Here is a 12172-nt window from a genome sequence, read left to right as displayed (position 1 = left end):
ACACACACACACACACACACACACACACTTAAGGGCGGTAAAAGTACTACAATTTATTATACTAGATATTGTATAATAAATCAAAAAGAAAACTGTCTTGAAAAATATAGGGAGTTTAAAAGGCAGCTGCATAATAAATAATCCTCTGCTGCCATCTATTGGTTATATGGGTCATTCCATATTAAAGTGACAAGTTTGCAGGTATGTAAAATAGAAAATGAAAATTAGAGAAATTACTTGAGTAGCCCTTTACTGCAGAACACAAGATCCATGGGCTGGGTTGGTTCCACATCTAGGAGGTGGAGATTATGGTAGGTTTAGGGGTGAAGATGGGTGGGATTAGGGATCGGGTGGAGACAGGAAGGTTTAGGTATACGTAAGGTGGGAGGAGTTGGATCTGGATCCATGCTTGCCCCCTGGATCTTGACAGAGAGAGAGACAGACAGAGATTTTAGTACACAAATAATTTAAGGTACTTAATTGATAAAATGTATGTAGTGGGCTTCGCTTATTAAACAGGGTGATTAAACTTTAAGATGCTGTACCTGCTCTTGTTCAGTGGCAAGGCTAAGAAGTGGCCGATGTTACTGGCTGGTGAGCAGGAGGAGGTGGAGGCCGATGTTACTGGCCTGGCCGATGTTACTGGCTGGTGAGCAGGAGGAGGTGGAGGCCGATGTTACTGGCCTGGCCGATGTTACTGGCTGGTGAGCAGGAGGAGGTGGAGGCCGATGTTACTGGCTGGTGAGCAGGAGGAGGTGGAGGCCGATGTTACTGGCCTGGCCGATGTTACTGGCTGGTGAGCAGGAGGAGGTGGAGGCCGATGTTACTGGCTGGTGAGCAGGAGGAGGTGGAGGCCGATGTTACTGGCCTGGCCGATGTTACTGGCTGGTGAGCAGGAGGAGGTGGAGGCCGATGTTACTGGCCTGGCCGATGTTACTGGCTGGTGAGCAGGAGGAGGTGGAGGCCGATGTTACTGGCCTGGCCGATGTTACTGGCTGGTGAGCAGGAGGAGGTGGAGGCCGATGTTACTGGCCTGGCCGATGTTACTGGCTGGTGAGCAGGAGGAGGTGGAGGCCGATGTTACTGGCCTGGCCGATGTTACTGGCTGGTGAGCAGGAGGAGGTGGAGGCCGATGTTACTGGCCTGGCCGATGTTACTGGCCGGTGAGCAGGAGGAGGCCGATGTTACTGGCCGGTGAGCAGGAGGAAGTGGAGGCCGATGTTACTGGCCTGGCCGATGTTACTGGCCGGTGAGCAGGAGGAGGCCGATGTTACTGGCCGGTGAGCAGGAGGAAGTGGAGGCCGATGTTACTGGCCTGGCCGATGTTACTGGCTGGTGAGCAGGAGGAGGTGGAGGCCGATGTTACTGGCCTGGCCGATGTTACTGGCTGGTGAGCAGGAGGAGGTGGAGGCCGATGTTACTGGCTGGTGAGCAGGAGGAGGTGGAGGCCGATGTTACTGGCCTGGCCGATGTTACTGGCTGGTGAGCAGGAGGAGGTGGAGGCCGATGTTACTGGCTGGTGAGCAGGAGGAGGTGGAGGCCGATGTTACTGGCCTGGCCGATGTTACTGGCTGGTGAGCAGGAGGAGGTGGAGGCCGATGTTACTGGCCTGGCCGATGTTACTGGCTGGTGAGCAGGAGGAGGTGGAGGCCGATGTTACTGGCCTGGCCGATGTTACTGGCTGGTGAGCAGGAGGAGGTGGAGGCCGATGTTACTGGCCTGGCCGATGTTACTGGCTGGTGAGCAGGAGGAGGTGGAGGCCGATGTTACTGGCCTGGCCGATGTTACTGGCTGGTGAGCAGGAGGAGGTGGAGGCCGATGTTACTGGCCTGGCCGATGTTACTGGCCGGTGAGCAGGAGGAGGCCGATGTTACTGGCCGGTGAGCAGGAGGAAGTGGAGGCCGATGTTACTGGCCTGGCCGATGTTACTGGCCGGTGAGCAGGAGGAGGCCGATGTTACTGGCCGGTGAGCAGGAGGAGGTGGAGGCCGATGTTACTGGCCTGGCCGATGTTACTGGCCGGTGAGCAGGAGGAGGCCGATGTTACTGGCCGGTGAGCAGGAGGAAGTGGAGGCCGATGTTACTGGCCGGTGAGCAGGAGGAGGCCGATGTTACTGGCCTGGCCGATGTTACTGGCCGGTGAGCAGGAGGAGGTGGAGGCCGATGTTACTGGCCTGGCCGATGTTACTGGCTGGTGAGCAGGAGGAGGTGGAGGCCGATGTTACTGGCCTGGCCGATGTTACTGGCCGGTGAGCAGGAGGAGGCCGATGTTACTGGCCGGTGAGCAGGAGGAAGTGGAGGCCGATGTTACTGGCCTGGCCGATGTTACTGGCCGGTGAGCAGGAGGAGGCCGATGTTACTGGCCTGGCCGATGTTACTGGCCGGTGAGCAGGAGGAGGTGGAGGCCGATGTTACTGGCCTGGCCGATGTTACTGGCTGGTGAGCAGGAGGAGGTGGAGGCCGATGTTACTGGCCTGGCCGATGTTACTGGCCGGTGAGCAGGAGGAGGCCGATGTTACTGGCCGGTGAGCAGGAGGAAGTGGAGGCCGATGTTACTGGCCTGGCCGATGTTACTGGCCGGTGAGCAGGAGGAGGCCGATGTTACTGGCCTGGCCGATGTTACTGGCCGGTGAGCAGGAGGAGGCCGATGTTACTGGCCTGGCCGATGTTACTGGCCGGTGAGCAGGAGGAAGTGGAGGCCGATGTTACTGGCCTGGCCGATGTTACTGGCCGGTGAGCAGGAGGAGGCCGATGTTACTGGCCTGGCCGATGTTACTGGCCGGTGAGCAGGAGGAGGTGGAGGCCGATGTTACTGCCTCACAGAATGTTCACTCCATCCAATATTTTATCTCACCTTCAAGATCTAAAGGACCCTGGTAATTTGCCATCATGCAACAGCATGACCACATCTGATTGACTGTGCCTGCTAAAGTGAGGGGAACAGGGGAATCCCAAATGTGGTACTCTTTTACTCGTCTTATTGCACGTTCAACAAGTATGCGGAGTCTGGCAATGGCCTGGGTTCTCTCAGTTTCCTCTCTGCTAAACTGGTCTCTGTGCTTGAAAGGGGGGATGATTAATTTTGCCCTAACATCCTCCAGCATCTTTCCAATGAGGAAGCCCTTATCTGCCATGACCTCATCACCTGGCTCTAGTAAGTCCAAGATTCCAGACTGCCTTGTCAACTCCTTGTCAGAGATAGAACCAGTGAATAACTTTGACGCAAATGTGATTGCACCACAAGGTGCCACTCCAATCAAAGCTTTAAAGGTGGTATGGCTCTTGTAGGCTGAGAATGTTTCAGAGTGGAGGGTAATTGCCTCTGGACACTCACATCTGAACTCTGTGCAATCAATGATGACCCTCACATTTGGGCAGTACTGCTGAAATTTCACAGGCATCGTCCGTCTCACCTGTTCCCGGGACATCCAGATTTGAACTGATCCCAACACAAGATATAAGTAGTTTGCCCACGTTATTATAACTCGACTCACTGTAGAAGTGCTTACTTGGAATACCTCGGCCAAAACTCTCTCTCTAAGACCAACAGCGACTCGCAAACAAAACATGAAAAACTCATCAATAAGCTGCATTTTGCGCTGGGGGCTTGGCTTCACAACCTCCTTCTCTACAGCTGAAATTCCAATCCTCTTGGCTTTGGACCAGTACACAATTTTGGAAGCAGAGGGCTCAATAGATCTCCAGAAAACGAAAAAGATGTTTTTGTTTGAGAACCTCGTGAAATATCTGAAGTCTTCATCAGACACACACCATCTATCCAGCAAAGATCGTGAGATGGTTAGGCTTGAAACCAGTTCCTCCAGCTCCTTTATTTTCTCTAATGCCTCATCCAGAGCACCTAAATAAACATAAAATAAAACTTTTTTAAAAGTATAATGTTAAACATGGCAATTCATTATTAGAGTACATTTCTGACGGAAAAAAAAACTCAATTTGTTAAAATAACTATTACAGATTTGTGCAATTATACAATATTTTTAACATCACTGTAAATTCTTTATTCACCCCAATAGTCTCACATACCATTATTATAACAAATCTGAATTTGCTTTATTTCATTTGTTTTTTGCAATGTCTATATCATTGGACATTAATGCTTCAGCAACATGATTAAAAACCACTGAGTAATCCACAGAGAGCAGTATAATTGCTGATGACATTAGTAAAAATTAAGTTATAACTGGGTTTAAATCGTGTTATTGGTTCGCACTCTCACCTCACTAACATATTCCATTGTTAGCATAACTGTGAGCATAATTTTATATTTATAGCATTGTATATATTTAGAAAATTATGTAATCTCTATTTCATTAATAATTACCTAGTGTTCAAGTATTTATCTTTGTTGACTCTGGACAATTTGTACGTTAGTTATTGTATTAGCTAACATGCTACACTCACCTGGAGGAGGCCGGCTGTTATAATCATGTTCCTGCACCGGCAGCGCCGTATCAACGCTCTCCATTTCAACATTTGCTTCCTCCTGCTCACCACAGATACCTCGTTTTGCCGTCCGTGTCTGGCGTGATTTAACGTCTCCCCAGTTGTTCCACGAAAACCTGGAAGGCACAGCCTGCGGTGTAAGATATTTTCGACCGGACTGTGTATGGACGCGGACTTCATCCTCCGTAAAGTGCATAGCACACACAAAAGTGCTGCCCTTCTTCACTGTAAATGCCACCCCTTCATCCCTTCGTATGGCCCAGATCCAACGTTTTTTCATATTTTCCTCAGTTGGAAAGCTATGAAACGATAAGTACGGTTGTTTCTTTTTCGAATTGAAACACAACGGTACGCAACAAGATTGACTACTTTTAGTCTCCGCCATTGTTCTTGACGCGCTTTTACCGGAAAATAGTTTTCCCTACTTCCGGCTTGTTGACGTCACGTTGTGAAATAGGCCTATCGTTGTCCTGCATGGTTTGCCATCTTTAATGTGTGGAACTGCAACTATAAAAAAATTGTTGCAAAACAATACAAAACATTTTCTTTGAGGGAAGGACATAAATCGCTATGTGGTTCCTCGTGACAATCAATCATGGTGACAAGTGGGGGAAAAAATTCGAACTAACTTTAAATTCTTCTAACATTAAGCAATGTATTATATTTTACTTTATAGGATGTCCCACTTTAGCTGAATGCTACTGTCCCAATTTATCTAACACGTTCACATAAATTGGGACAGTAACAAAGCATAATATTAAACAAAAAGGAACAAAACTTTGGATAAAACTGAATGGTCACATGAAATTTTTAAAATTTAAGAGAGAATTTGCAATATACACCATTTATTCTATTAGAATTTCCACCCTGTTAGTTTCACATTTCCACAAATTTTGAGCTGAGTTAGCCATAGCTCTTTGAATGTTCAACATTTAGCTCACTAACCTTTTACAGATAGTTTTTTATAACTGTCAGATGTTTTTTTTGACCAAACAAACATTTTCCATACCATAGCCTTACATGGTGGAACTTTAAGAGTGTGACCAGCAGGATAACATTTAAAAAACTTTTAAAAAAAAAGGTAAGAGTGAGATTTGACGCTTACCTCAGTTTTTACAGTTGACAAAATAAACTATCACTATCTGAAAATGGTCTGAATGGAATTGTAGTCTACTTTGGAAGGTGAGAAAGTACATACTAACAGGGTTGAAAATGACTTTAGGGATAGTAAATGAAGAAAATTGTAAAACAAACAAACTATAGTTTCAGATTATTTATATGAATGATTAGATGCAGCCTAGTCTATTACACAATTTCTAAATATATGGAGGTTTTTATCATTTAATGGTTTATATTTCTTGTGGAAATTCTATTTCATAATCATATTGTTTTGTTTTGCTTTACTATGGTTTTGTACAGGTCAGTTTGAGATTCAGAAACCAGAATGTCCCACACAGTCATACCTGTGAACTCTTCAACATTCGTCATCCAGTTTCAACCTCCAACACAAACGACACCTCTTACGACCGTGACAAATGCTCCTGTGGTGACAAATGCTACTGTACCTGTTTATGTCCAACAGGTGGCAGGAGTTTCACCTCTTCAAGGACTTCAGGCATTTCTAAAAGGCCAACCGAAAGCCCTTGGGGTGAGAAATGTCTCATAAACCCAAATAACTGTTTTTTATTTGTGCACATCAGTGTGAGGTATAAAAAAGGACTTTAATAAATTTGAAACAAGTAGTATACACATTAACAAAGCATGCACAAGTTTTATTGAAGAATGTGACATGCTGCCTTTGTTACACCAGTTTAAAATCAGGTTTATTATTTACAAATTAAAATGGTAAACTTTATAGTGTATCAGTCACAGAGAAGAACGTTTCAGGAAATACAATTCAAATGCAAATACAATGACATTCATACAAATACAATTTAAAAAAAAAATCTAGTACAATCATAAATCCATAACTACAGCTACAGCTACCATAAATTGATATTGTAAATTGTTCCACTTTATGAAAGACTTTCTTGTCCTACTTACACTATCTGCATTCTTTTTGTCCCTCACAGTCGGTCCAGATAATGATCGGTGTGCTGACTTTCCTGATAGGCATTGTGTCTACAGTTCATGCAGAGTCCATCTTTGTCTTTAGTGGAATTCCTTACTGGGGATCTATCATCGTAAGAAACAATTATGCAATTAAGCGTTCTGCCTTTTATAATACAAGCTATGTATTTTAATGAAAGCCTAAATTTCTTCCCTTTCTCTCTTCTCAGTACATTACCGCTGGCGCACTCTGCATTTCTGCAGAAAATAAAATGAATTTACCCTCCAGTCTGTGTTTGGTATGTACACAACAGTTACTTTTAAGGCTCTAAGTCAGCGGTTCTCAATTCCAGTTCTGGTGACCCACTGCTCAAATTTGGCATGTCTCTCTTATTTAAAACACCTGATTCAGATAACCAACTCATTACAAGAAAGCCCCCTGTACTCCCATTGTGAGGGTCTCTGAGCATGGGAAATCCCCTTGAAATTTAACTTCATGTCTCACACACGTTAATGGAACATATACGCTCCCTTCAAACTGGAATCATGCTGGATTATCCTGTGAAGTTCGGTCGAATAGAACAAACTTCTCAAGAGATAAGTACAAAAATGTGCAGAGCGGTGGTGAGCGAGCCGAAGACTGGAATTGAGAACCGCTGGTCTAACTATATAAATAATATTCTATTGTGTTTGTACTGATTTTCTGTACTGGTTCGCCATAATGGTTTGGTGACCATTGCCCAGACCTCTCAGATAGCACACGTATGTCTGCAAGATGTCTGTTAAAGATCTCTTGATCTGGAAAGCATCTGCTGTATACAAACGTCTGACAGATGGCTGTAAGATGTCAGTTTCACATCCATTCTGAATCCCAAACACCTTAAAGACATCTAATAGACGTCTATTTGACATCTGATAGGAAACATCCAATAGACGTCTTGCAATTGAGCAAACTACGTCTTGTAGATGTCTTGCAGATGTAAATGCAGACGTCAAATAGACATCTCTGAGATGTACGTGTGCTATCAGGGATGTCTGCAGGATGTCTGTTAAAAATCTCTTGATCTGGAAAGTATATGCTGTGTACAAACATCTGGCAGATGTCTGTAAGATGTCAGTTTTACATTCATTCTAATTCAGAAACATTTAAACCCTCGCAGACAGCACACATACATCTGCAAGATGTCTGTTAAAGATCTCTTGATCTGGAAAGCATCTGCTGGGTACAAACGTCTGGCAGATGTCTGTAAGATGTCAGTTTTATCTACATTGTGATTCAAGAACATCTTGAAGACATCTAATAGACGTCTATTTGACATCTGATGGGAAACGTCTAATAGATGTATTGCAGATGAGCAAACTACCTATTTCAGATGTCTTTCAGATGTAAATGCAGACGTCAAATAGACGTCTCCATGATGTACGTGTGCTATCAGGGATCAGTAAAGTTGATGTCATAACATAATACAACTCGTCTACATAAAAAAAAACTACTAGCCAATCCAATTTCAAAAACTTATAATGTCAGATTTCTGTATATATAGACAACACATCAGAATTGGACATCAAGACCTGCAGTGTAAATGAGGCCTATATGAGGGCTTGGCACAGGATCTAGACATTGTGTTGTTGGATGCGGAAAAGGCATTCAAACTATTTACAGTAAAAAAATTATACAGAGCGTTTTAAGTCTCTTTTAACAGTATATTTGCTGTAATCTAAAATTCTGTCAAAATTTGTCTGGACTGTAAAGTCATTCGTGTTCGAACCCTGATGGTTGTTGTTTGAGACTATATTTGTTTAAGTGAATTAGGTGTATTTTTATCACTACGTATTAGGCTAATTTCTCAATCTTTTTTTCTGCCTACAGGTGAATGCTTCACTTGGAATGAACATTTTCAGTACTTTAACAGCAGGCGTTGCCATTATTTTAACTTCACTGGATTTGGTTTTTGGGCCAATGCAAACTTACTGCAACGGATATGACTGTTACAACATAGAGAGAAATTATGCGGTATGTATCAACTTTTATATTCACATTTAATTAGTAATTGGTCAATACACAAGTATTAATCTGCACTCATCTGTTTTTATCTGGGACTTTTTAGAGCTGCATGTACACATCATAACCTACACATACATATATCATACAATATCATTTTAAACATTCTGGAGGATTATTAAAAATCTGTGAAATGCCTGGTTTGGTAAAGTTATCAGCCCCTTAGAGTATATCATTATAAACTTGCTCATGTGCAAGCTATCAGCTTCCAGATGCCCCATCTGACATCAATAGTAATGGTGTTGATTCCTTCAGAATAAAACCAGGTGTTTTTTGAAGATTTCACTGTTATTAGTGCATGGTACAGCAAAGAATTCACCGATTTACATATTTTTTTTACTTTTTCAGACCATGCTGGCAAAAAGTTATGGAATTCAAGTTGATTAGTCAAACTATATCTCCACATCGGTTTGGCTTATTGAGACCAAACTTGGTGTGTGTTATAACCAGCATGACCTGAGGCTACCTGCAGTGTTTTGGTGCAGTGCCACCTAGTGGTCAGGAGATACAACAAAATTATCTTTTTGCTTATCACTTCTCAATGGTTTGGCCAAAAATCTCAAAACTTGTCTCATTAGATTCAGAGGAGTATGCCGAGTCAAACCATATTCAGGTTTCCTATGTCAGCCATTTTGGGCATTGGCCATTTTGAGTTTTGTCATAAAAACGCATTGAAATATAGTTACTGTCTTCGGCACCATGCATTGACGGTACTTAAAACTTTTATATACATAAGATGTTGCATCTGCACAAAATATATTTTGGGGAAAAAGGAAAAAGTGTGGTCAAAAGAAATTTAGAAAAATGCTAATAACTTCTGATGAAAATGGCTTATTGTAATGAAAGTGATCTCAAAATATTCCTGGGTCATGCTGAGAACATTAATGCCAATTATGCCAAAATTGGCCAAACTTCCTGTCCGCCATTTTGATTATTGTTGAAAACATTTTCAAACTCCTCCTAGACTATTGGTCCAATTTGACTCGGATCATCTTCAGAACACACTGACAAAAACTTACAGATTATCATTGTCAGATATATCATGTCCATATATGAAACCGTTTTCGTACAGCACCGCTACAAATTGTATGCTTGTTGCCAAAATGACTCTGAGGCTTTATCTCTGAAAAGCTTTGACATAATGACACCAAACTTTGTGTGTGCCTTTGTCACCACACACTTAACACACCACATCGTGGTGAAAAAAACAAAACAATTTTCTGGTCATTTTGACTAAAATAATAAAAAAATGGCTTCCTCTACTCATTGTTGTAGTTGGCCTGGTGTTCCATGCCATGTTTAGGTTAACATTTTGTCTCTGGTGTGCTTGGCCCCGTAATTACTGCTTGCAGCTATATTTTTATTTGCATTTGTAGGGTTTTCCCTTTTAGACACAAATTTTACAGGAGGGTTTAAATAAATTACACAATGCGATTTACTAAGGTTTGCAACAGTCAAATACTGATATTTTTGCCGTTATTGATTGCAAAACTGGCCCTAAATGGGTTATATTACTATAAGAACATAAAAGGATGATAGATTCTGCACTGCTGAGCATTTAGTGTGAGTAGTAATTATAAATTATTTTGCTAGAATTATTTGTGCTAATGTTGATTTTTTTCTCAGTCTCTCTTCAGGGGAATCAGTGGTGTGTTGTTGGTATTCGCCTTGCTTGAGTTTATCATCTCCATCTCTCTGTCAGCATTTGCCTGCAAAGCTAGCTGTTGCTGTTGTCCTCCTCAGGTGAGCAATGAGCCAAATCAGGAGTTCTCAAACTGTTTGTGTGCATGTCAATTGAACCGCCCAGATATAGAAAATGGAAACAGTAACTTTTAAGGCTTTTCACTCTTGGGTTCACAGTTTACAGGAACTGAAATTATTATTTCTTAAATTCTTTACTCTGAAATGTTCAAACCCTCGAGGATTTAACATGTAAAATTGTCTACAGAAATGTTGGAAATTATGATTTGCAGTCAACTCATAATGATTCAAAAGAAACTTTCCAAAGCACTTGACAAATGTAAAAAAAAAAAAAAAAATCTAGTCAGGATTCTCAGGTTAAACTAAAACTTAAGGCTAAAGTTCAACTTGTGTGTTTTCTGATAGATACACTTTTTTCCACATTTAAGGATTCATTTGCTTTAGTTCAATTTCTTATTTTACTATATATATTAAAAATCTGTAATAATATGTGATTGTAACACTGATACATTTCTGGCATCTCACAGTAAAAAGGCATAAAACACTACATGCACATTTTTTTCCAAAGGTGCAGTATGTTCCTCAAAGTGTACCTCTACAGCCCTCTGATTTTAAGCCCATTGATTTCAATGGTTTTAACAGTTCTGAGGTAAAAGTAACTCGTACTTTTGAGTAAAATGAGTTTAAAAGACGTATTCTTTAAATTTAGTATTGAGTATCATACATGTAATACACTCAATATATGGGTGCAATAATTGTTATATAATATTATCAATAAAAAATCAATAGGTTGATCATAACAGCATTTTTTTATTTCTTGCAGATACCTGTGGCTGCCAGCTCTTCAATTTATCCCCAGGCTGTAAATGCTCCTCCACAATATAGTGAATTGAAATAAATATAAGTGGACGGTGTTTGTATAAAAAAAATATGGGAATGTATTGGTAAATATAATGCAATATATAAAGTAATACGTTTCCATATATGGGAAACTAGTGCTTATATCAAGAGTTAATGCTTGGGTTTACATATCGCTGAAAACATAATCATTACTATCACTTTATTGTTCATACATAAGAAAAGTGTACTGAAAACAAATATTAAAAGTTTTAGATTTTTGGACTATTGGAAGCCTTTAAATCAAAGTGGGTAGAGAATTAGATTTGATATGTATAACTTTATCTCAGTATACATTTACTTATTTCACTTGTGTATCTATACATTATGAAGAATATTATTGAATACATACATAGAATGCAGTCATTCCTTGTGTAAACAATAAACAATTTAACACACTGATAAAAAATAAAAAAATCTTTCCGATGGGTTTTTCCAATGTCCAATATCTCTAATGTCCTCACATTAGAAAAAAAATAACATGAAAGCAAAGAAAAACATAACTTGTTCAGATAATTGCAGTTTTCACATAAGTCATATACTGTATGTGCAAACGATATCTATTCAAAACCAGAAATCGATTCATGATTTTCTTCCCTCAGTTATGTCAATAATGCTGCAATAAATTATTCATAAGCTATTGATTCTCCTTAATTATTTTTTTAAAAGAAATGTTCCTTTTAAAAAATGTGAAATGGTGACAATAATCCTGTCACAATACATGTTAAAAGGAGCACAATAAAAAGATGAATGTCAAAGTCTTTAATATAATCCACACAGGTAAATCCACAGAGAGGGTAGCAAACACACGTGTACATTGACGAGACCAGACACAAAGGATAAACTTCAGACAACGAATAAAGGGTAGCTAATGATACAGGTGAAGGTGATTTAATAATAATGACTAGACAAGGACAAGAAATAATTAAATATGGGCACACAAGGAAGAAACCAACAATTACAGTTCAATAGGAGTGTGACATATTGCCTCCCTCCAGGA

The 12172-nt window shown here is 40.9% G+C and overlaps 1 protein-coding gene across 1 annotated transcript in view; it reads left to right on the top strand.

The window, feature by feature from the left end:
- The window catches only part of LOC141333970 (membrane-spanning 4-domains subfamily A member 4A-like), a 13050-nt gene extending 1877 nt beyond the window's left edge, over window positions 1–11173 (top strand). Inside the window, exons 2-8 of the mRNA XM_073839123.1 lie at window positions 5883–6111; window positions 6536–6646; window positions 6743–6811; window positions 8383–8526; window positions 10201–10317; window positions 10844–10924; window positions 11099–11173. Of these exons, the coding sequence (XP_073695224.1) occupies window positions 5908–6111; window positions 6536–6646; window positions 6743–6811; window positions 8383–8526; window positions 10201–10317; window positions 10844–10924; window positions 11099–11173 (801 nt within the window). The 5' untranslated portion in view covers window positions 5883–5907. The remainder of the gene's footprint in view (window positions 1–5882; window positions 6112–6535; window positions 6647–6742; window positions 6812–8382; window positions 8527–10200; window positions 10318–10843; window positions 10925–11098) is intronic.
- The last annotated feature ends 999 nt before the right edge of the window (window positions 11174–12172 follow it).

Source organism: Garra rufa, chromosome 4 (genome assembly GCF_049309525.1).
Source record: "Garra rufa chromosome 4, GarRuf1.0, whole genome shotgun sequence".
NCBI classification, from domain to species: Eukaryota; Metazoa; Chordata; class Actinopteri; order Cypriniformes; family Cyprinidae; genus Garra; species Garra rufa.
Note: the sequence above shows the minus strand (reverse complement) of the source record. Positions and strands in the feature narration are given on the sequence as shown.